Source organism: Urocitellus parryii, chromosome 4 (genome assembly GCF_045843805.1).
Source record: "Urocitellus parryii isolate mUroPar1 chromosome 4, mUroPar1.hap1, whole genome shotgun sequence".
NCBI lineage: Eukaryota > Metazoa > Chordata > Mammalia > Rodentia > Sciuridae > Urocitellus > Urocitellus parryii.
In genome coordinates this window covers 94513895-94541559 of record NC_135534.1, presented here as the reverse complement: position 1 = coordinate 94541559, position 27665 = coordinate 94513895, and the positions used below count along the sequence as shown (strand labels likewise).

The following is a 27665-nucleotide window of genomic DNA, read 5'->3' as shown; positions in this document are numbered from 1 at the left end:
ATGATGGCGCATGCCTGTAATCCCAGCAGCTCGGGAGGCTCAGACAGGAAGATCAGGAGTTCAAAGTCAGCCTCAGCAATGGTGAGGTGCTGAGCAATTCAGTGAGACCCTGCCACTAACTAAAATACAAAAATAGTGCTGGGGATTGGCTCAGTGGCCGAGTGCTCCTGAGTTCAACCCTAGTACCAAAAAATAAGAAGAAGTTTAAGACATATTACACAGTGTGTTGCTAATTTTCGAGAATGCTGCTTTATATGTGTTTAAGAGGCATATTGCCATTTGACATTTTTGCCTTTAAATACAAATAGGTGATCTCTCAACAAAAATAAAATAGGCCTGTATTATTCAGATAGTTTGCTTTCTTAAAAAAAAAAAGTCTCACTTCTGCTTCTAGCCAGTATGGAGTACAAGGGCTGGATTTATACTCCCACCTTATACAATTAAAGATCTGAAAAAATTACAAAAGAACAGTTTTCATGACAGTGGATACTAGATAATGGAAGGCAGTGATTGTAGACAGTTAGGAAACACGTATAATGAGTCTTATAATTGTATTAGCTTCCTCCCTTGAGAGACCTCCAAGCTATAGTTCAGAGATGAGAAAACCAGGAGGCACCCAACATATTCCTAGAGTGGAAGAGATGGAGCTGAGCATTTGGAAAACCCAAGAAGGCTATGGGTCACATAGAGACCACAAGAGATGAACAAAGATCACCAAAGATGTTGCAGGGGTTCTCATGTATTCTGAAGAATAGTGACTAGTGAATGAATGTGAGGAAGCTACCCAAGCCCCTGAGGTGAAAGGGAAGAAAGCATCCAAAATGGTCAAAGAAAAAAAATCATCTGATTCTCACATAGGATTTGGTGGAGGGTGCGGAATCCAGACAAAGACTGTCTGCATCAGGCTGACTGGAAAAGTTCATAAATTTCCCACATTGGGGAAAGTATTCAGAAGATTTTTGCCTTAGTAATGGAGGATAATTGTCCCTTCATGAAACATTGCTCCAGACTTGCCTAACAAATCTTAAAAGCAAGTCATGAAAGGAACAAGCTGTTTCTAAGTAACTTAACTGCATCCCAGAACAAAGCTCAAGAATATTTATAAGAATATAAAAATATCCAGCACTCAACAAGGTCAAATTCATGATATCTGGCATCCAATCAAAAATTACTAGGCTTGAAGAACAGCTTAAAAATATGACTTATAATGAGGATAAAAATCAATCCATCAAAACTGATAGCTACAGAACTGAAACAGATGTTAGAATTAGCAGACAAGAGCCTTAAAACAGTTATTTTAACTCTGTATGCTTGAAGGTTATTTATATAATTTACCCATCTCAAATTTAATTTCTAAATAGGAAAATTATAGTACTTGAGATGGAAAAAAAAACCCACTAGATGTGATAACCAGGGGATTAGACATTGCAAAAGGAAAGATTAGTCAACCTGAAGACATAGCAATAGAAATCCAAAGTAAACAGAAAATAATTCTAGATGAACAGATTATCAATGACCTTTGCAAAAAATTCAAGAATCCTAACGTAAATGTAATGAGAGTCTCCGAGAGGAGGAAGTAGACAGAAATAAAAAAAAAATTAAAGAAATAATGTCTAGAAAATTTTTAAATTTAAGGAAAAATATAAACCTGTAGATCTATGATTGCAACAAACCCAAAGCACTAAGAACAAAATGAAAACAATACTAAGAAAAATCATGACCAAACTACTTAAAACTAGCAAGAAAAGAAACACTTAAAAGCAACCAGAAGAAAAAGATATATATGTATACTTATAGAGTAATTAAGCTAAGTATGACTTCAGATTTCTCATCAGAAATAAAACTCACCTGAAATGATCATTCACAAGACTTGCCTTGGACTTTTGCTAACTTTCCACGTACATAAGTTGGAACTCCTCATATGAGGAAAGACATGAAGGAGAAACAAAATGTGAAGGACCTTTGTCCCCAAATTCAGGAAACAGAGCTGGCTGACAGTGCAGACCACTCACTGGAAACTGACACTGAGAGACAAATTAAAGGTTATGATTTTTTTCAAATGTTTGTATTTTGAGATTTTACTGATACTGCGGATTAGCCTTTTCTTACTTAACACAATTATTTTTAAGGCTGTAAATTTATGTCTTTTGCATTAAGCTCTTTAATTGAAAGTTTTTTCCATACAAAGACAGAATTGATCTAGAGCTTTCTAGAAAGGCCATTGTTTTCTCAGTAATTTGAAAAGCTAACTTTTAAATTTCATATGGCTCGCATCTATTGGTGCCTTTCTGGGTTTTCTATTCCATTGTCTGTTTTTCTATACAATGATATTCATGCACTAATTACATACGTTTATACAATGACTTGATATCTGGTAAGACATGTGCTCTTTTTTCCTCTTTCTTTAGTGTTTCTTGATTCTTCCTACCCCATTTAATTTCCAAATAAATTTTATAGTCAGTTTTTTAAAAATATGTGATGTTATTGAGAGTTGCAGTTAGATCATTCATTTCAACCTGTCTTATTACAGACCAAGATGTGTAAAAGTATCCAGTTCTATAAGAAGGGTGGGTCTAGAGGGACTTTTTAATCTTCACAGCAGTAGTGGCAAGGGAGATATGATAGTGAAGGAGTGACAGTCTGCGAGCCTCGTGGGCGTCTCCGGGTCAGATATCCTCCCTCTCCCTCTAAGGGTTAGCCTCCATTCACTTAGGGTGCAGACCATGTCAATATAACTTCACCACTGTGACCACATTTGAGGGCATAGCAAGTGTATATTCAGAGTTCTTTCAAGGCCTGGAGGAGACTAATCATTGTCAGATTCTCAGAGAGTAAATACAGTACTTAATTTACTCTTAATCATTTCAGTCAATGCCTTGGCTAACTAAAGGGTTGAATTCTCTGTAACTCCATTTTAATAATATCTTGAGGAATTCAGACAATTTATTTTACATGTATCAATTTTTGAGTGCCTGCTTAGCTTTAGGTATTATTCTAACTACTGAATATTCAGCAGTAAGAGGAAAAAAATATATATGTATATACATATGTGTGTGTGTTTTGTGTATATATACACACAAAACACACACATACCCTTCTCTCATGGGAAAATCCAACGTTTAAACAAATATAAACATTTAAACATAAATATTTAACTTACAGTCATTTTCACTGCTATGAAGGGATACAGTAGAGTTTCATGTGAAAGTAACTGCAGGGAGAACATGGAGATAATATACTTTTTGTGTATTAGAGTATATCATGTACAAATGAAACCTCATTTAACCAGTCATTGAAAGGATTTATGTAACAAAATATACATGATTTTTCATATAATTAATCCATTCATTCATTTATCTCACATTATTTGTATTCATAGAGCACTATAATGGTCCAGATATGAGGCTGACAAAAATGACCAAGGCTCAGTTTCTATCTTTGAGGAGCTCCTAGTTTAATTATTTAATAATTGGCAGTACACTTGATAAAATAATTGCATATCAAATGGAAACCAATCTGTCCCTAAACTTTCTCATCCTTTCCATTTGCTTCTTCTAGATGAGGATAGGCATTCACTCGGGCTCCGTGCTGGCTGGTGTTGTTGGGGTGAGAATGCCACGATATTGCCTGTTTGGAAATAATGTCACTCTGGCAAGCAAATTCGAATCTGGAAGTCATCCTCGGCGTATCAACGTCAGCCCAACAACCTACCAGTAAGTGTTCTCTGCCCTCTGTCCTCCCACCCCTGACTTTGACTAGAGCTGATATCCTGTTGTGAGAAGAATTTTTCTTCATCTTATCATTCTCCAAGATATTATATGTAGATCCACCCAGTCTAAAAGATAATAATTGTGACACAGACTTTTATTTGAACCTTGAGAGAGTGCATGGAAAATCTGACTTGACTGAGGTAAATATAGGTTTGTGATTCCCCACAGTCTCTGTCTCTCTGCAGTATATCTGTTTAAAATACAAGAGAGCAAATGTTAACGGTCTGAATTACACTTTTGTAAAATCCCAATGTTTTTAAAATTTTCCTCAATGTTTATAACAATCAAAGGGATAAGATAAGAAAGGTAGCTCATTTGTTTTCATTCTTTGGAATAATGAATATAAATAAATAAGAGCTCTGAAGTAAGATATATACTGAGTTCAGAATAAAACTTAAACTGTATTTATCTTAAAGGTCATTTTTGACAGTACTACACAATTTGGCCTCCTGAAATTATCCTTATTTTATGTCTGGTTCATGTCCTCTCCCCTACTATATTTAAGCTTCATATAAGCAGAGACAATGTTGATTTGGATCATCATTATAACCCAGGACTTAGGAAAAATGCATAGAACATAACAAGCACTCTACAAATATTTGTTTGTTTGTTTGTATTTTTATTGGTGCATTATAATTATAAATAAAAGTATAATTTATTGTTTCATATTTGTACATGCACACAAGATAGAAATACAGTACAAATGTTTATTGAATTAATGAATAAATGCTCAACAATAGAGACATATTTCAAATAAGTGGCCAACTTCTCTTGTAGAGATCTCAATAATGGTACTTTGTGCTCTAGTTCATGGAGCAAGGAACTTAAATCAATTATTTCATTTCTGTCTTCTTACCATGATCACAATATTTCCCATGATGGTGTTAATACTTATTTTTCATATTTGGATAACAATGTAGATGTATATATTTTGTGGAAGCTTCACTTTTTAGAAAGAGATGACATGTAAAGAATGGGCCAAAGATCCAGGTACGGTGGCACATGCCTGGAATCCCAGTGGCTTGGGAGGCTGAGGCAGGAGGTTCGAGAGTTCAAAGCCAGCCTCAGCAATGTCGACATGCTAAGCAACTCAGTGAGACCCTGTCTCTAAATAAAATACAAAATACAAAACATACTCCAGTCAGAATGGCAATCATCAAGAATACAAGCAACAGCACTCACTTTGGAAGCACTGGAATAATACAGAGAAGATTAGCATGGCTCCTGTGCAAGGATGACATGCAAATTTGTGAAGCATTCCATATTTTTTCATTGTCCAAAGTACATGAATGAAGACACAAATTGTGTGAATATACTTTGTATACAACTAGAGATATGAAAAATTGTGCCCTATATGCATGATATGAATTGTAATGCATCCCACTGTCATATATAACAAATTAGAATTAAAAATTTTAAAAAGTACAAGTAGCAGTAAGTGTTGGTGAAGATGCAGGGCAAAAAAGGTACACTCATACATTGCTGGTGGTATTGCAAATTCATGCAACCACTCTGGAAAGCAGTATGGAGATTCCTTAGAAAACTTGGAATGGAACCTCCTTTTGCCCCAGCTATACCACTCCTCGATGTATACCCAAATGTCTTAAAATCAGCATACTTTAGTGGCACAGCCACATCAATGTTTATTGCAGCTCAATTCACAATAGCTAAACTGTGGAACCAACCTAGATGCCCTTCAATAGATGAATGGATAAAGAAACTGTGGTATATATACACAATGAAATATTACTCAATTTTAAAAGAGAATAAAATTATGGCATTTGCAGGTAAACGGATGGAGTTGGAGAATATCATGCTAAGTGAAGTAAGCCAATCTCAAAAAAACAAAGTCCAAATGTTCTCTCTGATAAGTGGATGCTGACCTATAATGGGGGGCGGGGTGGGGGCAGGGGAAGAATTCCGAGAACTTTGGAGTGGGAAAAGAGGAGGGTGATAGGGGAGGGAGCATGGGAGTAGGAATGAGAAGGACAACATTACCTTAGGTACATGTATGATTGCACAAATGGTCCAACTCTACATAGTGTACAACCAGAGAAATGAAGTTTGATTCTATTTGTGTACAATGAAACAAAATGCATTCTGCTGTGATGTATAACTAATTAGAAAAAAAAACATTTAAATGTTTAAAAAAGTAAAATACAAAATAGGGTTGGGATGTGTCTCAGTGGTCAAGTGCTCCATAATGCAATTTCCGATACCCCCGCCCCCCCAAAAAAAATAGGCCAATGGTGTGGGAAATTTGCGCGCTCAGCTTAGACATCATAACTCTTCCTGGCTTTGTTTACGTGTGATCCCAAAGGAACCCCTCCAAATCACACAAGACCTGTGCCCTTTGATGCCGATTCTGAGTTTTCATAATATTTTTTTACGTTAATTGAGTTTGTGATGATCCTTAGTGGAATTAAATGATTCCAACAACTCCAAACATGGGAGCATTTTGTTCTGTTATTGTCCCAAGACCTGCCAAAATAATCAAATGGAGCCATAGATAGACACATTGTGCTGCCAAGTGGGTAGTTTCTAAAATACATTAACTCTGGCCCCAAATCATGTTATTCCTAATAATTATACAATACTTGAACATTCAGTCTATCTTCAAAATAACTTCTTCCTCACTCTTTACCTATGCCTTATCAACCGTCCATTCTTTAACAAATATTTGTTGATCATCTACTATATTCCAAACACTATATTAGGCACTAAGGATACAATAATGCAGAGCCTAAATCTGATCTCTGTCCTTGTGAAGGAGATCAAAGACTAGCTGGTACCTGAGTAAATAAGTAACTATTACAAGCAAATGTGGAGATCAAGAAACCCTGAATTACAGTATTAGAGCAAGAGGAAGGGTAGGCTAAAAAAGGATGGAGAAATAAACCGAAATCAGACCAGCAGCTCAAGGTAAATAACATTCAGGGGTTTCTATCCACTTTTGTCAGCTGTTTCACCACTGTGACCAAAAGACCTGACAAGAACGATTTTAGAGGGAGAGAAGTTTATTTGGCACTCATGGTTTCAGAGTTCTCAGTCCATAGACAACTGGCTCCATTGCTCTAAGCCTAAGGTGAGGCAGAACAACATCATGACATAAGAGTGTGGAGAAAAGTGGATCAGGACATGACAATCAGGAAGCAGAGAGTGAGCATTCCTTACCAGGGACAAAATATAAACCCCAAGGGAACACCCCCAATGTCCCACCCCTGCCTGCCTATAGTCACCGCCAACCAGTTAATCCCTATCCATGGATTAATGCACTAAATTAAGGCTCTCATAACCCGATCATTTCACCTCTAAACTTTCTTGCACTGTCTCACTTGAGCTTTTGTGGGAGACTGCATATCCAAACCACAACACTACCTAGTCCCTAAGATCAATAAATGACCTTGAGATGTTTAAAGCAGAGGAGGGGCTGGACCAAATTTGTGTTTTTAAAAGATTATAGGAAGGAGAACAATTGCAGGGTTGGGCCAGGTTGAGGTAGAGAAGCAATCCAATAGCTGAGAGCAGGCTCTGCTATCCACATTTCACTGACAGTCCCAACCACCTGCTGTTTCTACTTGTCTTCCCATGCTTCAGCAGAGTGGCTGTACTCAGTGACTTTGATGTTCATTTTAATCAGGTGTGTCATAGAGAGAAAGAGAGTAACTTAGCTCCTGGTAAATCTTTGGACAGTCAGAGTCTCAGATCTCAATGTGATTGAATTTCAGTGTGTGGGTCTGTTTGTGCCTGAATACTCACTCTTGTGTCCTTCTACCCTCATCTCTACAGTCCAGTCTTGGGAAATTCTGCTATTCCAGGCTACACAGGCAGTTTATAAGCCAATAGAATGTACTTCTCCTTCCACTGAACCCCCAAAGTGAAATGCTAGCATTGAACTTGCTGGGACATGCTCTATCAGATGGCAAATTTGACCTCTCGGAGCAAATAAGAATTTTTGAAGTAAAACTGTGTTTAAAGCTTATGAGAGCTTGACATTTTCAGTTTTCATCTTTGAAATTAAATCTTGTAGAATGTCCAGTATTTCCTGGTTATCTTGAAAACTTTAGAGAGGTTCTTACACAATTTATTTTTAGTAAAATTATTTGATTATCATAAACTTTTTGAGAATGGATTAATTTGATATTTTGATAAACTGAAATAATTTTCTAGATAGTTGATTCAGAATATGCTTTACCTGGAAATACTCAAGTAATTGATTAAAAAATACTTATGACAACTGCGAAGAAAAGAAAGCTAAAAGATAGCATTTTTATGATCTCACTGTTGGTTTAATACCATATTTGCATCAGCTATTTTTAAAAATGGAAATGCATAAAACATCTCTTTGGAAAAGTCCCTCCCTTTTATTGAAACAAATATCTGAATGAATTAGATGTGGTCTAAAATCCAGGGGTTTGTATATTGACTTTCTACGTATGTATTCATAAACAATATAATTTTATTTTAGTTTTTTAAGTTTTTATAAGTGGTATTTTACTATATAACTCTTTCTCTAATTTTGAATTATTTTAAAGAATAATTCATACTTTTAGGATCTATCCATGATAAAACATACAACTTTAACTCATCATTTAATGACTATATGACAGTCTAGTGTATAACTACTCTGTATTTTAATTTTTTATTTATTCCTCAATTGATGAACATGTAGGTTTATTTTCTACTTTCTAATATTAGAAAGGGTATTCTTACGAACATTATTTACCTGTCCACATTAGATTACATTTCATGCAAGACAATAATAGCTTACTCAAGGTTACTAGAATCAAAGTGATCAAATGTTGTTTATCTTGAACGTCATTGTAGACACAGGGAATAAAGTCTGTAAAATCAAGACCACGACTTTGGCAAGAGAGCCCTCATTTTTCTAGATTTTATGTGTGTGAGTCATCTTGTGTGCATGCAGTAATGCCCGAGGACCATTTATTTCCTCTTCACCTAGAGCACTTTATTGTTAATTTTATTCTTCCACAAAAAGAAATCTTTATGGAGTCTCAAGTTTTCCACATTTGATGTTTTCATATTTCCTCAATAAATGTGATATTTTTACTCATCTTTATTCCTACTCATTCCTATTTTAAAATAATGCACATATTACAAACAATTGTTATAACATTGTGCTACTGATGTGTGAAAATGAAATAGTTGTTTATATTAAGAATGGCTTCAGCAAATTTTGAAGTGGCATGAATAATTGAATGATTTGCCTGAGCAGAGTTAATTGTTTTTCCTTGCTATATGCAAACTAAAAATGAAGAAAGACTCTTTAATTATTTTGATATGAAATTTTCTTAACTTTTAAACATTTTTGCTTTTCTCATTTTACAATTGATCAACTTCTGGACTTTCTGTAATGTCTATTTTTCCTTCACTCTAAAAGTGTTAAAACCGTGCTGCCTTCTCAGTATTGCTACATGAGCAGCCCCTTAGATTAGAGAATATACAATGGATCAGAATTGAGCAACAGTTAAGTGCACAAGCTCAGAATTAAATGCCTCAGTTAGCATCCTGGCTCACACTCAGTATCTCCAAAATTTAGCAACTTAACTTCTTTGGACCAAGTTTGATCATCTTTATAATGAGCACCTATTTCAGAAAATTGCTGGTAGGATTTAATGTGATGTTTATATAGCTCATTGTACTTGGAACATAGTAGATATTTGCTTCATCCTGTTCTTGCTGTGAATAAAAAGATCATCTTATTTCTTCACTTGATTCTCATGTTTTATCACTTTAGCCACATTGAATGATGAGTGATAACTAGATTACAGACCTCAGCTGACAATCCTGGGCATAGAGTGAGTTTGGCAATTTGGCCCAAACCATTTAAGTTCTGACTCAGAACTGAACTAGTGATCAGTTTTTTTCTCCTATAAGTTTTTATTAGCAAAGGCATCTTACTGATGATCTAACTCAGTCATGGGATTAAAACTGGCTGTTTTCTTTTGAAAAATCCCCAAATTCAAGCAGATTTCCATAGTTATTTCAATTAATCAATACATAAATAGATGTTTGTTTATAGATATACAGAAATAATTACTTTCTAATTAGATTAATTGCTTACTATTGGCTTCAGCAACATATCTATATCTATATCTATATCTATATATATATATATATTTTTTTTTTAAATCTTACAGTTATGTAGGATATACGTCTGACTGACATGGGTCTCACTTGGTAAAATCAAATTGTCATTAGGGCTGCACACTTACTGCAAGTGCTAGGAGATGATGCACTTTCTTACTTTTTCCAGATTCAAGAGGAGGTCACCAGCATCCCTTGGTCCATAACCCCCTTTCTCCATCATCAAAGCTGGGAATAGTGTGTTGACTTCTTCCATCATCCATCTCTTTTTCTGACTCTTCTTCCTCCCTTTTCCACTTTTAAGGACCTTGGTGATTTTATTGAGCCCATTGGATAATCCGGGATACTTTTTTTTCATTTTGAAGGTGTCTTAATCTCTCTTTTCCATATAACCTAACATATTCACAGGTTTCAGGATTAGGATGTGAACATCTTGTGGGGCAGAGATTATTAAGTCTACAAGAATGGAAACTAAAGGCTAAAACATGCCTGAAATATAGTTCAATTCTACCCACCTCCTGTCTTTAAGAACTGTTTTATGGATATATTCACATATCAACTATATAAGCAAAATATGAGGAAGAAAGGGACATTTGCAAGATGAAATATCTGATGTAGAAAGGATTTTTATTAGGATTAAAGACATAGATTCCTAAAGAGAAACACCTGTTACAGGAGTGATTTGTACTTCTCTATTTAAGATGTGGTAGATTCTTTGACTTGAGAAGGAATCAAAGTATCAGTCCTTATAGAAATGGAATATTTATAAAGAGGAATACCATCCTCACACTTCACATCCTGTCCTAAGATATAGCTACCTTTATACAATCTTTAAAGAAATTGGACAATATTTAATTTACAAGTATCTTCAGACCACTAGCACCAGGCTTAAAATTCCACAGATCGCATTTTATGATAGAGTTTGATACCGTGCATAAATCCCTATCCTGGAAATTAGGAGAACTGAGTCTAATCTTGGTTGAGATACTCGTCACCCAGATGATCAAATACTGCATATTTTTGCTCTAAGATCTCATTGGTAGCCACAGAAAACACAGCAAACATTTATTGAATTACTTATTCTCTTTAAATAATTTATTCACATTAGCTCATTTATGCCTCACAGCAAGCCTGTGAAGTAAGCACTGTTATTATTCTTTATTTTTCAAATGAGAAGAAACTTGAACTTTGAAAGGTTGCATAAGTCCCCAATAGCATTCAGTTAAAGTGTGGGAGTCAGAATTTAAATTCATAGCTGCCCTACTGTAGATCCTTGGTATCCATAGCCAAATGTCTCATTGAGTTGATAACTAATTCAAATAAACTGGCAAAAATAATTATAGATAATTTCTACCTTGGCCAGAATATTTCCTAAATGAGGGAGCAATAGGGAGCAGACAAGAATCAGAGTAAGGGAGATTTCTTTCTGTCTTCCTCTATAGACCCCGCATACCCCAAGGTTGCACTCTTGATTTTCTGTGTTCTTTTCATACTCAGGGTTACAAAAAAGAAGTATATTCTTTCCAAAAGGTTTACTAGGAGTCTTTGTATTTCTAATCACATCAGTATCTCTATCCCTGGATCAATCATGAGTATATGGCAAAGCCATGGCCAATGGAGGCTTCCAAGTGAGACAGTTTCTATGAGGCTGCAACCTTTCAAGTATGTGTCTCTACTGTTTATAAGTTCCTGGAAATATAGGCCTACAATTTAGAATTTACTTAATGATAGTTCAAAGGAATACATCTTTCCCATATATTGAAAATATACTTAGAATAACTGAAGAAAGATGAAATCACCTGGATATATTTTTTCTTTGCATGTAAAAGTTAATAGTCATTAACAATAGTCAAAAATAGTGCTAGAAAATCCACTTCTGTTACTTTGTCAATATACTTACTGGTGAGATACTATGTTATAAATATTTACTCTCCTTCTAGAGGATACTTCCTGTGGGAAAAATATGTCCAAAGAAATTTCAGGAAATCTTGCATAGCAGTTTATCAATAACTTCTTTCTCTTTTTTGGTCCAAATCAAAATTCTCATACACACCCATGACTTGATAATTAAGGAAAATAAAAAGTATTCAGGCTGCAATGTTGCTACCCTGTCAGTCTTTTAAATAACTTTATTGATCACCTTATCTTTTTCTCTCTAGAAGCAACCAAACAGTAAACACTATATTTCACAAACGAAATATAATCAGTAAAGACAAATGACTAAATAGTTCTCCCAAAAGGAAAATTGAGCTCTGCCTCAAGAATTATATTTCTATTTTTCCAATTATAGACAACAGCATTAATATTACCCTTTTGAAAGTGCCAATAAAAGTCACATATAGAAAAATTGAATGAGGTAGTCTACTCATTTAGACATTTTTATTTTGTTCTTTCTTTCTTTGTCTCCTTGCCATATTAAATAGCATTTGCCCAGAAAATGCAAGTCTGTGGATTGGGATTCATAAGCCTTCCTAATGTATTTTTTAATTTTTTTTAAGTTGTTGATTTTTAAGTTGTTATTTTATTTATTATATGTGGTGCTGAGAATCAAACCCAGTGTCTCATACATGCTAGGCAAGTGCTCTGCCTCTGAGCCACACTCCCAACTCCCTAATGTAATTTTATAAACATGACCCATTTTTTTCAACATTCAAGACTATTCCTCAATTATTTTGTATATTTTTACCAGCACATTTAAGGATATGGTAGTGAAATCTTGAGGACCAGAATGCAATATTGCAGTTACTTTTTGGAATAAATAATAGTAAAACTTGCCTTCTAAAGGGAGCACTCATCTCAAGATCTAATTGCTAAGAGTGGTTGTAAGAATCAATGAGAAAAACATGAATATGTAACATGCAGAAAAGCATACATAGACATGAAAAGAAAGATTATGTCTGGCAATTTATGCTTTTTCTTTGTGGTTTACTTAATGATTTGGCATAGATTTGGGCTGTATGGTAGGCTCAAACTTGAAAGTGGAAGGAGACTGCTGTTAGTCCCTGATAAGGACCTATTATTACTAAATAGTATAAGGAAGTCCTCTCCTCACCTAGTTGGGGGATGGTGTAGCATTTCATAAGTCTTGGGTTAGTGTGTTTATGAGTCTTCTGAAGCATTTTCAATGCATACTCATGTGCATTTTTCTGGAGAGATTTTTTTCCCTAATACTCTCATTAGATTTTTAAAGTGGCTCATGACTCAGAAAATATTAAGAACCACTACAGACTGATTAAATAAAAGAATGACCAAATAAAAGCATATGAAGTTCACATTCCTCACACTACTGCTAATTAGCTTATGACCTTGGATGAGTCACATTTCAATAGTTTCATCATCTGTTTCCTTATGAATTATAAAACTCAATTAGGTCTAGATAATTTAAAATTAAAAAAAAAATTTACACTAAACCCTGAAATAGAGAAAGGAAAGAGATTCCACAAGCAGTGAAATTAGAATAGTCTTTAATTTATTTCATAGTTATATATCATTGTTAAGTTTTTAGTGGTGACAAACCCTTGTTTTGCTAGGGGTGTCTGGCATGTCAACATCAGGGAAAACCGAGCAAAGAATTTAAGGAAACTCATGGTACTATCTTTACAACTCTTCTGTAAGTCTGAAAGTGTTCCAAAATAAGATGTGTACTTTTAAAATTACATTTCTAATATCCAGGAAGGCTGATGTCACATAAAAGAGAATCTTGTGTACTATTAGAAGCCCACTGAAGTGTTCTGAGCTTGGGAACAAGAAGCAATGATTTGCAAGGAGTAGAATGGGGAGTACTAGAGGTGGGCTGACTGTTCTGTTGTCCCAGGCCTGACGTGGGGTCATGAACTAGGGCATGGTCCTGGGCATAGAAAGAAAGTATACAAGATATGAAAGTCTTTAAAGAACTAATTATTCTGGCCAACAGAGGATGAACACATTGTCATTTTATATGCTATATGGTCAACACTGGGCCTCAAAGCTTAAAAAACAAAATTTACTGACTTTTGAAAATAATGTCTTAAAATATATTCCCTCTTTTAGAGTTCTTACTTTTAGGTTTAGCATATAGTCAAGCTTCTTTATAATTTTGTACTTCTCCTTTTTCTCTTTATACACAACCTTTAAAAGAGATGATGAAAAGATGTACTACATAATTACATTATATTATTTATGTATTGCTTTGTTATATTAACTAACCTCTTTTTTTAAAAAAGCACATTATGCGTTCTAAAAATTGTGAATTCTGCTATGTAAATACATTTTAATATTTAATAAAATATATTATGTGTGGAGAACTCATTTTTTAACCTAGAGAATTGAAACCAGTCTTAATTGGACCTTAATCTTTTAGCTGTCAGTTCTCACTGTTCTTTTGTATGTAATGCTTTGTTAACTAGGAGAAATATGATAGCTCTACCTGCTATGCTCAACCATCCATTCTTGCCTCTGACTAACATGCAGCAATTTCTCATGCATGAGTCACCCATGACTCTATAATCAGTTTTTGTGATATTTTCTTACACAACATTGTTTTCCCTGGAGCTCTTGAAAATGTTTCACATTTGCTAGTATAAAACTAACATATTTGATCATATTGCTTTATATGACCCTCTATAATCTGAGTAGTATAGAAATTCTCAATCTTCACTGACTATTAGAACTCTAAACAACTTTTGAAATAAATTAGAATGAGCCCTTTCTTTTTTCTCAAGGAAATTGAGAACCAGATAATTTAAGTGACTATTTAGAACAATTAGCTAATTTTCTCATGTCTCACGACAAAAAGTATGCTATTTGTTTTATAGACTCCAAACATTTTCTCAGACTGATTTACTTTTTTTGAGACTGAAGTTATTCCAATTCTGCTATTCTTCTAACATACCTAGGACTTCCTCTACTTCTGAATGATTTAGAAATGTATAAAGGACATAGAAATCTTTAAAATTAATTCTGGTCTTAATTGTAAATGAAATCAACTAAGTATTGCTCATTTAAAAAATAAATGTTTATGTTTTTTATTCTTTTCACTTTCCCCCTAATCTTTTATACAGAAAGACCAGGATAATGATGGATTTGTTTTTAAGAAAGATTGGTCATAGAAGTTAAAAAAAAAGTGAGGCAATTATTTAATTTACATGAGCTGATTCCAGTTATCTTTCCTAATCTCTCATTTGTCATCTCTTTTTACGGTTCTCTCTGTTGGTGCATAAGACTTTTGAGTGTTTTGAATCTTTTTTTTTATTGTTGGTCGTTCAAAACATTACATAGTTCTTAATACATCATATTTCACAGTTTGATTCAAGTGGGTTATGAACTCCCAATTTTACCCCATATACAGATTGCTGTATCACATCAGTTACCCTTCCATTTATTGACATAATGCCTTTCTAGTGTCTGATGTATTCTGCTGTCTGTCCTATTCTCTACTATCCCCCCTCCCCTCCCCTCCCCTCCCCTCCCCTTTTCTCTCTCTACCCCTTCTACTGTAAATCATTGCTTCCATTTGTATTGTCTTGTCTTACCCCTCCTTTCCTCTTATATGCCATTTTGTATAACCCTGAGGATCGCCTTCCATTTCCATGCGATTTCCCTTCTCACTTCCTTTCCCTCCCACCTCTCAACCCTGTTAATGTAAATCTTCTTCTCAAGCTCTTCGTCCCTACCCTGTCCTTGTTTCCTCCCCTTATATCAAAGGAGTCATTTGGTATTTGTTTTTTAAAGATTGACTAGCTTCACTTAGCATAATCTGCTCTAATGTCATCCATTTCCCTCCAAATTCTATGATTTTTGTCATTTTTTAGTGCAGAGTAATACTCCATTGTGTATAAATGCCACATTTTTTTTATCCATTCATCTATTGAAGGGCATCTAGGTTGGTTCCACAGTCTTGCTATCGTGAATTGTGCTGCTATGAACATCGATGTAGCAGTGTCCCTGTAGCATGCTCTTATTAGGTCTTTAGGGAATAGACCGAGAAGGGGGATAGCTGGGTCAAATGGTGGTTCCATTCCCAGCTTTCCAAGAAATCTCCATACTGCTTTCCAAATTGGCTGCACCAGTTTGCAGTCCCACCAGCAATGAACAAGAGTGCCCTTTTCCTCGCATCCTCTCCAGCACTTATTGTTGTTTGACTTCCTAATGGCTGCCAATCTTACTGGAGTGAGATGGTATCTTAGGGTAGTTTTGATTTGCATTTCTCTGACTGCTAGCGATGGTGAGCATTTTTTCATGTACTTATTGATTGATTGTATGTCCTCCTCTGAGAAGTGTCTGTTCAGGTCCTTGGCCCATTTATTGATTGGGTTATTTGTTATCTTATTGTCTAATTTTTTGAGTTCTTTATATATTCTGGTTATTAGGGCTCTATCTGAAGTGTGTGGAGTAAAGATTTGTTCCCAGGATGTAGGCTCCCTGTTTATCTCTCTTATTGTATCTTTTGCTGAGAAAAAACTTTTCAGTTTGAGTAAGTCCCATTTGTTGATTCTAGTTGTTAACTCTTGCGCTATGGGTGTCCTATTGAGGAATTTGGAGCCTAATCCCACAGCGTGTAGATCATAACCAACTTTTTCTTCTATCAGATGCCATGTCTCTGATTTAATATCAAGCTCCTTGATCCATTTTGAGTTAACTTTTGTGCATGGCCAGAGATAGGGATTCAGATTCATTTTGATGCAAATGGATTTCCAGTTTTGCCAGCACCATTTGTTGAAGATGCTATCCTTCCTCCATTGCATGCTTTTAGTCCCTTTATCAAATATAAGATAGTTGTAGTTTTGTGGATTGGTTACTGTGTCCTCTATTCTGTACCATTGGTCCACCCTCCTGTTTTGGTACCAGTACCATGCTGTTTTTGTTACTATTGCTCTGTAGTATAGTTTGAAGTCTGGTATCGCTATACCGCCTGATTCACACTTCCTGCTTAGTATTGTTTTTGCTATTCTGGGTCTTTTATTATTCCATATGAATTTCATGATTCTTTTATCTATTTCTACAAGAAATGCTGTTGGGATTTTGATTGGCATTGCATTGAACTTATAGAGAACTTTTGGTAATATCGCCATTTTGATGATGTTAGTTCTGCCTATCCATGAGCAGGGTATATTTTTCCATCTTCTAAGGTCTTCTTCTATATCTTTAGGTTTCTGTAATTTTCATTGTATAAATCTTTCACCTCTTTTGTTAGGTTGATTCCCAAGTATTTTATTTTTTGGGGGGATATTGTGAATGGAGTAGTTGTCCTCATTTCCATTTCAGAGGGTTTGTCGCTGATATACAGGAATGCCTTTGATTTATGCGTGTTGATCTTATATCCTGCCACTTTGCTGAATTCATTTATTAGCTCTAATAGCTTCTTTGTAGAACCTTTTGGGTCTGCTAGGTATAGAATCATATCATCTGCAAATAGTGATAATTTAAGTTCTTCTTTTCCTATTTTTATGCCTTTAATTTCTTTCGTCTGTCTAATTGCTCTGGCCAGTGTTTCGAGGACTATGTTGAACAGAAGTGGTGAGAGAGGGCATCCCTGTCTTGTACCAGATCTTAGAGGGAATGCCTTCAATTTTTCTCCATTCAGAATGATGCTGGCCTGTGGCTTATCATAGATTGCTTTTACAATGTTGAGGTATGATCCAGTTATCCCTAATTTTTCTAGAGTTTTGAACATAAAGGGATGCTGTACTTTGTCGAATGCTTTCTCTGCATCTATCGAGATGATCATATGGTTCTTATTTTTAAGTCTATTGATGTGGTGAATAACATTTATTGATTTCCGTATATTGAACCAGCCTTGCATCCCAGGGATGAATCCTACTTGATCATGGTGTATAATTTTTTTGATATGTATTTGAATCCGATTCGCCAGAATTTTATTGAGGATTTTTGCGTCAAGGTTCATTAGAGATATTGGTCTGTAGTTTTCTTTCTTTGAAGTGTCTTTGTCTGGTTTCGGGATCAGGGTGATGTTGGCCTCATAGAATGAATTTGGAAGTTCTCTCTCTTTTTCTATTTCCTGAAATAGCTTGAAAAGTATTGGTGTTAGTTCCTCTTTAAAGGTTTTGTAAAACTCTGCTGTATACCCATCCGGTCCTGGGCTTTTCTTAGTTGGTAATCTTTTGATGGTTTCTTCTATTTCCTCTATTGTTATTGGTCTGTTTAGGTTGTCTATATCCTCCTGACTCAATCTGGGCAGATCATAAGACTTAAGGAATTTATCTATGCCTTCACTATCTTCTATTTTATTGGAGTATAAGGATTCAAAATAATTTCTGATTATCTTCTGTATTTCTGATGTGTCTGTTGTGATATTTCCTTTTTCATCCCGTATGCTAGTCATTTGGGTTCTCTCTCTTCTTCTCTTCGTTAGCATGGCTAAGGGTCTGTCAATTTTATTTATTTTTTCAAAGAACCAACTTTTAGTTTTGTCAATTTTTCAATTGTTTCTTTTGTTTCAATTTCATTAATTTCAGCTCTGATTTTAATTATTTCTTGCCTTCTACTTCTTTTGCTGTTGTTTTGCTCTTCTTTTTCTAGGATTTTGAGATGAAGTATGAGATCATTTATTTGTTGGTTTTTTCTTTTTTTGAGGAATGAACTCCAAGCAATGAATTTTCCTCTTAGAACTGCTTTCAATGTGTCCCATAGATTCTGATATGTTGTGTCTGTGTTTTCATTTAACTCTAGGAAGTTTTTAATTTCCTCCTTGATGTCTTCTAAAACCCATTGATCATTCAGCAACCTATTGTTCATTCTCCAAGTGATGCTTGATTTTTCCTTCCTTCTTTTATCATTGATTTTCAGTTTCATTCCATTATGATCAGATAAGATGCATGGTATTATCTCTACCCCTTTATATTGTTTAAGAGTTGCCCTGTGACATAATATATGGTCTATTTTTGAGAAGGTTCCATGTGCTGCTGAGAAAAAAAGTGTAACTACTTGATGTTGGGTGCTTTAGTCTATATATGTCAATTAAGTCTAGGTTGTTAATTGTGTTATTGAGTGTTTTGAATCTTAAGTGTCTTGGCATGTATTGGAAATTAAGATCTTAGACTGTTAAATTTGATTGGCAGTGTCCACAACAGGCAGTGGGGTAGAATTATCTTCATTTATTCAGCAGGTTAAAATTCAAGCATTTAAGAGGTATCAGTTTTGTCAGTCAAGTAGGAACTTGGCCACATGAGCTCTTTCTGGAAGCACCAGACATACAAATTGTGGGGTCTCTTATGAACACACGTTGCCCTCAGTACTTAACCTAGGATGGGATGCAGAAAGAAATGAGCTGGGGTGTTACAGAAATGTTCATCAGACTCTCTACCTTCTGAATGTGAGTAGCCATATAAGAAGACTATCCCTTTTTCAGAACTTATCCACTATCCTGAATTTTAGAACCTAAAAACTGACAATCTTACAATATTGCCTCAAAATCTGCAACTAAAAAGGTTAGTAAACTTAAAGTACATAAAAATCTGGTGAGATCTCTGTGTTGTAAACTCACAGTGATCTAGGTTCTTACTTTTCCTTAGTTGGACAAGAGTATTGTTTCCAGAAAATGAATCATTGAGTTTCAAGGGATTTTAGGCTGTCTAGCCAACTCACTAACTCTAGTTTCATTTGGGCCTATCTTTAAACAGCATGAGATCTTGGAGCATTGAAGCATGAACAAAAGTACAAAGCAGAGTTTCTTCTTTTCTTCCACTCTGATGGAAAGAAAAAGTTGAATAGGAAAACTTAAGGAACTTCAGAACACTAAGAAAAACACAAGTTGTCTTGGTGTTTATTTCATTTTCAAACCTGTCATCCTTCAGCACTCAAAGACACAGTACCTAATGCCATTTTAATACAGTACGGATGCATTTCTTAGCAAAAAGATATTCTGGTGAATAATTAACAACAAAAAAACTTCTAATTTAATATGGAAGACTGAATAATTGAGTTTATCCTTATTCTTTTCTGAAGTTAACTGTTGTAATTAATCATTTACTGAAACAATAGTAAAAGTATGAAAGATGTATTACTTTCCTGACATATGTATGTCTACACATGTGTATTTGTGTATATATGTGTATGCTTAACAGTATTAAAAAGCAAGAAGGAAAGTATATATGAGTGATATTTGGCTTAGTGCAGAGGATGTTGATCTCAGGTCCCACAAAAGAGGCTGCAGCTTAGAAGAAATATATTCACTCTGAATCTAAATAGCAGCTGATTCAAATGTGTACATGGGCACATGTGCACACACACAGAACCTAATTAGGGGATTAATATGCAAGGTGCAACACGTGACTAAGAGGAATTTCAGAAAAGGTGCAAAGAGAAACCATTTTAGGTATTTTAAGTAGAAAGAGAGTTAATACAGGGAATTATGTGATTACAGAATCATTGGAAGGGATTAAAATTGGGTGGAAGCTGAATATTTTGAAATCTTACCACTAAAATATAGAACTGGCTAGTTAGGCAAGCTCCTTCCTCTGTGGCCAGTGTAGATTAGAATATTAAGACACTGGAAAATATATGCCTGAAAATGCATTTATGATAAGGGAGTTATATGAAAAAGTCAACAATACTGGGCTATCTTTTTGATACTTGGGAGGCTAAAAAATGGAGCCTGCTTTTGCAAAACTCTAATACTGACAGCTTATGTTAATGGTCAGTTGCCAAGGGAAATGGAATCTATTTCACTTGTGACATTTAAATCTTTTTCAAGTGTATCTAATTGTACTAAACAAATAATCTCTCAGAACCTTAGTTGAAAGACAAATTGAGATATATAGTTCTTAATTTAGATAAGCACCATGTACATACCTAAAACTTTATTACTAAGAAACAAAGGAAGAACAGATTTTGGAGAACAACTAACTCCAGAAGGATATTAGAGGCTTCTTCTCCTGAGATATTGAACTAAAGTGGCTCCAAATTCAACCTGGTAAATATGGGGAGTGGGGGTTAGGTGAAAGTTTACATTCTAGACAGCGAGACTCAATACCCATAATGCTGGAAACCACGTTTAATTACACAGGAATGATTGGAGCATTGTTACTTGTAAAAACTGGCCCCAAAGGAAAGACACTAAAGTTATTGATATTTGGAAGCCCTAAGAAAATGGTCAAGGAAAACCCATAATTTCATAATTTCTTGCCACACATAAAGTTTCTAATCACATTTAATGCCTCACACTAAAATAGAAAGAGACTTGCAAAGATATTAATCATTTGTTTCATACCTTTGACATGAGAGAAAGAGACAAAAACAAATAAGCAAACAAAACTAGTCAATAAAATTTGGAGGAAACAGAGACAATAAAGCAAACTCCATAACAGGATGATCAATTTTCTCCTAGATAAAAAATAGTACATAAGAACACAACACAATAAAAAAGAAGCAATTATATAACATGAATGACCTGTTGAGAATTAAAAGCGTGGTATCTAAAATTGCACAATTCTGTATAAGTATTAGAAAATAATGATGGAGGCAGTGTTCCAGAAAGAATAATAGAAAAACAAGGGAGCAATCAGAGAGAAAAGAAAAGAAATTGGAGGGTTGACTTACAAAGTCCAATATCTGGCTAAGCAGAAATCTGAAAAAAGAAAACATAAAGTATAGGAAATGATCAAAGAAATAACACAAAAATCCCCAAAAGTAAATGACATAATTTGTTATCTCAATAAGTTAAAATGTTTTACTAAGAGTCTTTTAACAACTAAATTAAGTTGCACTGAGGCACATATCATTAATCTTCATAATAACCAGAGAGAAAAATGATGATGATGATGATTATAATAATGATGACAAAGATATTAATTGTGGTGGTGATGATGATAGAATCTAGGAGAAAGTTTCCATCTACTGAATTAGTAAACGGAGAGACAGCTAGTTCTTTAACAGCCAAATACTGAGCAGGAAATAATTTCTAAACAAGAAATTAGGCACAAATTAGTCAAGTGCAGAGGAAAGTGAACTAAAGATTTCAGACAAAGTCTTTAAAATATCACTAATCCACATATTCCTTTTCAGCTCTTAACTCTGAAAGATGCACTATGTTTTACTGCCTCTTGCTTTGACTTTCAATCATCCTTTGGTGAGCAACAGAAACTAGTAGACAAGGTTGTGATTACTCCTTTATAAACATCCTTGGAATGTCACTCTCACAGCTCTACACATTATACAGATCTTTCCAATTGTTGCAATAAAGGAAAGATTGTCCAGTCGCACATGATAATTTCAAATGTGCAGATGTTGTTACTTTGAAAATCAATTTATAGAAAAGACTATTGAGGGAAGAAAGGGTGACAGGCAGGTAAACTAGGATTTGTCTGGCTTTGAATATTTGTTAAGCATGTTGCCCAAACTCCCTTAGTTGGTCACTATCAGAGTCTAGAGCTGGATCTATCCATGGGGCTATCCATGGAGTTGTCAATAGGGTCAGCTCAGCTAATAAAAAATAACTACTTTATGATAAGACAGTTTAAACAAAACTAAAAATTCCTTCATCTGTCCAGTGAGTCACCTCCTGTTCCGTCAATGTTATGACCAATGGTAGAAAGTATTGGTTCAACACCTCACTCATAGAAGGCTCTTAATAACTACCTGGTGACTGACTGACTGCTGAACTGGATGACTCTAAGTGCTCAAGAGTTGCATGACTGATTATTCGCCAAAATTCTACAGTCTTTCAGGCATAAGTGAAGCACTTAGTAGCAAGTGATTACAAGGACTTCCTAAATAGAAATTGAATCAAAGTATAGAATTAGAGACAAAAGTTTAGTAGAATAAAAGACCGAATTCCTGCCTCTGCCTTATAGATGACCAAACTGTGCATTTTATATGCCACTTGCAGTGTGATTTGGAGAAGATAGTATACCCAAGAATAGATCTCTGAGATGTCCTATTATGATTCCATTCTATTCTCTCCCTTTTTTAAACTCCAGGTCTTATAAAATGTAAATTGCATTATATCATTGTATCTCGATATAAGTTTCAAGCCTTTTTCCAAGAGAGGACATAGGACTGAGCACAAAGCCTGGGGAAAATTGGGCAGAAATGCACATGCCAACAAGTGGCTAGAGGACTCAGAGGCCAGCTTTATTTCTGAAGCTGGGAGGGAGCCTTTCCATAGACCTTCATGGTATCACAGACATCCAAAGTAGCAGCGAAGTTTTATTTTGAAAAATCAATTTGTGTGTGTGTGTGTGTGTGTGTGTGTGTGTACCTGTTAATAGGAGCAAGGGTGATAGGCAGGTAAACCGGGATTTGTGGCTTCTGAATACTTATAAAACGTGTTGCTGAAACTCCTAGGTGGCATATCAACCATCCTGGGATTACAGCTCAGGATTAATTTAGATTTATGTAGACTCTAAGCTTCCATATCAGTCCAGTGATGCTTAGGAAATGGACGTTTAGGCAGAGCTTTAGACCAGAGAGTTGGACTTAATGCATTTCAGAGGGGATGGGAGGTTCTGGGGTGATTAGGGTCTACACTCCTAATTCCTGTATATGCACTTGATCATTTATGCAGTAGCATGACTCATATCATCACCAGGCACACTGCATGAAATGTTCCCTTGCCCTTCTCCTTGTGCCTCCAGTAAGTAATTCAGATGATCGTACTGAAAGACACCTAAATATTGCACATCAGTGTTCATTTATACACAGACTGCTGAATCCTGGATATTACAGGAGGTTGAATCAGTTTATCCTTATGTGCTCTCATTTTTATTATTGAAATTTAACTGTGTTTAGTTTTTTGATACCAAAATGTTTACTTGGAAAAAAAGAAAATCCCGTTAAAGCTGTTGTCTCTATGTTTTCTAGTGTTAGTATATGAGATTTATTTTAAATGTCAAGGAACCCATTTGTTGTGAAGATTTTCCTCCAAGCCAACGTACTGTGAATTATTTAAAGAGTCCTGGCATCCAAAGCAGCTGGTGTCCTCTTTCCATCATTTATAAGTATGTCCATAGATGTAACACCAATTTGATTCTTCATGGTCAGAGAATATAAATTATAGCTAGACATAAAGCCCACACTGAGGCACACAAAATGTAAAAAAGAGAAATTTGAAGACTTAAAAGATAGAAACAAGGAAGCATAGTGCAAATGGAGTTCCTAATTGCTGATTTGGGGCTTTAAGGAAGCTTTGAAAACAGAGTTTATAGCTCTGTGCTACTACTGGTGATAGTGAACTTTACTGTGCTGGTTCTTGACTTTGTACTTCAATCCATAGTCATCTCTTCTTCCTCCATCCCACAGAATTTCATTTTTTAAGTACATTACATGTTATATCATATATTGTCATGTATTCATAATTTGTTTCTATGCACATTTCTCATCTTCTAAGTTTGTTAATGTGTTTGTTCTGTGTGTCCTCACTTTTTAGCATGTCAGGCACTGAATAAATGTTTGTTGATTGATTGACATCATTGGTTGACACCCAATGTCATCAGTAATTCTTCCATTTGAGGTAAACAAAATTATGTGGGTCTGAAAATCTACAATAATGGATTTTCGCTATTTTTCAATATTTTTACCATATTTTTCAATATGTATTTTCACTATTATTTAGTTATGCTTACACTTTATTTCTGAAATGACCAATTATACATTATATGTAGTGAAAATTAATAACTATGCCAATGAAAAAAATGCAAACAATACTGAAAATTTTCCTTCTAATTGTCATTAATGCATCCCCTGTATCTCAATTTAGTTATTTTGTGATGGAAAACTATCTTAACAGTCTTATTATTTACTGTAGGGCTAAGCTTGACTAGGAATTAACACATCTATATTCCAATGCCACTGCCATTACTGTCTTGCTGTTTCCTTGAGCAAATCACTCTAACTTACTCTGAACTCATTTCCACCCTCCATAGATTTAGCAGAGAAGAAAATTTTTAGCTTTTGCACAAGGTTATGTCATATGGATAAAAGGGATAAGACTCTGAAAGAATTTAAAAATGTCAAAATGAGCCTCACTTTATTATGTCCCAAAATAATATGATCATTGCATGATGTTTTTAAAGAATAGACAATTAGAACTGTTCCTTTATCCTTGAGAAAGCAAAATACTACAACTCTGGTTCATAAAGGTATGCTCAAGTCAGACTGCTCATGTCATAACAATTATTACTACTGCCAGCATGCTTTTTTTTTCAGACCATTGAGAAAAAGTGATTTTTCCGCCTTGCATAGAGACTCTCATCATTGCTCCTATAATGATCTTGAATTTTCGTGCATCCTTTGTTCTTGCATGACTTCTTTCTCCCACATTAGTGCCTACCTGACATTACCTGAGCTGCTGTTAATATTAACCTGACATATGAGCATGAGTTGCTTTTAGGTAAAGGTTGATGGATTTGTCTTCATGGTATCTTCCAAATAAAGTCTAAACTCAGTGTAGACTTCAGAACTGTGTCCTAATGAAATGCTCTCCCCAAACATTTTTCTTCCTCTGAACTTTTGCAGCTTTTTGTATTTACCTCTATGTCTAGCTTTCTTATAGCATCTATTCTTGTTTCACATTACATTTCTTTGCTTTTTTATTGTTTAGGGAAATTTTTTTTTCTTTCCATTATTTCCTGTTTCCTTTTCTGTTAACAAAAGAGTGTGTTCTACTTACTACATTCTTAGGAGTATCTAGGAGATTTTCTTAAACATTAAGTAGTCCAAAAAGAGTGAATTCAGTGAAAATGTTTAGCTACATTCTTAAATGTGAGTATCAAACAGAACCTTTCATGGAGCTTGGCAAGTCTAAAGAATAAATCCCCTGCAAATTTACTATTTTGAAGAGTCTCTATGTGTGATTGCAAGGGACAAGTCAACTTACCTGACTAATAAGTGATGGTGAAATTGAAAAATATGTATTGATAGATGTCAGTAACCAGATATCACAGACACTTAGAGACACAAAATGTTCTGCAAATATAAATATTTCATGTTTGACATAAAGAACATATGTTTAAAGTTTATTGAGAGTCTACAAAACATAAAAGGAAAGCTGTAGAATTTAGGCAGGTTTATAAACCAGACAAGTAAATCCTGCCTGTTTAAAACAAAACCTGTATTATACAGTTTTCTTATTATGCAGTTTTCTTAGCCCTTTGTTTAGGGAAAAAATCAAATATGAACAAATATTTTTCAAGGGCTGCTGTTCAGTGAGAAATAAGATAAATATTTTAAGGAGTAAAATATTTTGAGCAGTTCTTCTTCTTATCATCATCATCATTATAACATGAAAGGGTCTTTCTTGAGTCAGCATTTCATAGCTAGAGTCCTATGAAGGTCAATAGAGGTGTTTGTGTGTGCACAGTCATGGATAGGCTTTCTCAGCCTTCAGAATTTTTTTAATTCACATTTCCCTTTCTATTTGATCCATGTTACCTATATTTTCTTCTTAGATTATTAAAACGAGAAGAAAGTTTTACATTCATCCCTCGGTCCCGTGAAGAGCTTCCAGACAACTTCCCAAAAGAAATTCCTGGGATCTGCTATTTCCTGGAGGTAAGGACTGGTCCAAAGCAGCCAAAGCCTTCTCTTTCTTCATCGAGAATAAAAAAGGTTTCCTACAACATTGGCACCATGTTCCTCCGGGAGACGAGCCTCTGAGACCTGCTGCAGATCAAAGACTCCTTCAAAAAGCACAAGCCCAGAACATGGATCACTATGGAGAGTGGAAAGAGGTGGTTCCTCTCTCAATGCTTTGCTGAGGACAAGCAGCAGAATTTCTGTATTATGTCAGGCAATAATCCTTGAAAAGCTAGAGGGCGAGGGGAAACCAGATATGTCCATCCACATGAGTGTTTTTGATTTTATATATATATATATATATATATATATATATATATATATATATAAATTATGAGTATGGGCCCTTTTAAAAACTAACCAATAAATAGACTCCATGTTTTCTTGTTTGTCATGCATATAGGTATCTTCCCGTATATGTTTGTGCCATTTTTGAGAGCCAATTTTGAGTATATATTCCTATATTTAGTGAATTGGCAGGTGAGGAATATTTTCTAATTTTCTTTTTCTGAACAGACATTTCATACATATATCATGGTAGTGTGGTAAACTTCCCAGCAGGAAGAATTGTAACTCAGCAAAATATTTTAGGGATATTACCTATTTTTATACATATCTCTTCTTCTAGATAATTACATTTCACACGACATTATTAGATTTTTGGAATCTGTTACTGTATTGATGGTACATTATACTAACCTACTAATCTAATATAGTTTCACTTATCTAGAGAGATTAGTGCTTGGACTGAGAATACATATAACCAAGGATCTCAGATACTGAGAAAGCATTGTATGTCTGCTTAGTAAATATATCTTTCAGACTTAACTTATGGAGCATGGAGTCCAGAGGAAATGGAATTTATTAGTCGCAGATGTATCTGTAACTAAGATTAAGGTCTTTTGCCATTTTCTAATACATATCAGCTAAAAACAAATGCTTTGTTACATTGGACCCTTTTCAACTTAGCACTTATGTATATGGGTAGTTTTTTCAACATTAATCTGCATTCTAATAAACAGCATCCTACTAAATGATATGTGAATAACTTCTCTCCCCTTCCTCAGTTGATATTTCCTAAGCTGACTGCCACTCTCAGAAGCACATTCCTGGACACTGGCATTACTGACAAAGAAGTGTCAGGACATTTTGCCATTTTTCCAAGAATGCTGTTTCTTATTGCATAACACAAAGCAAGAAAACCATGTATTTTATGGCTTTGGGATTTTTCAAAAATGTTCTTCTGCAGTTTGCTCAATGTGGTTTTAATTTCATGGA

General features: G+C 34.9%; 1 protein-coding gene and 1 non-coding gene across 2 annotated transcripts in view; both read left to right on the top strand.

The window, feature by feature from the left end:
• The window catches only part of Gucy1a2 (guanylate cyclase 1 soluble subunit alpha 2), a 266540-nt gene extending 240072 nt beyond the window's left edge, over positions 1-26468 (top strand). The window contains exons 7-8 of the mRNA XM_026399046.2: positions 3559-3713; positions 26261-26468. Coding sequence (XP_026254831.1) covers positions 3559-3713; positions 26261-26468 — 363 coding nt within the window. The remainder of the gene's footprint in view (positions 1-3558; positions 3714-26260) is intronic.
• On the top strand, positions 4936-5039 carry LOC113189998 (U6 spliceosomal RNA). The gene has a single exon (XR_003301720.1). It is a non-coding gene; the product is annotated as a U6 spliceosomal RNA (small nuclear RNA).
• Positions 26469-27665: the final 1197 nt, after the last annotated feature.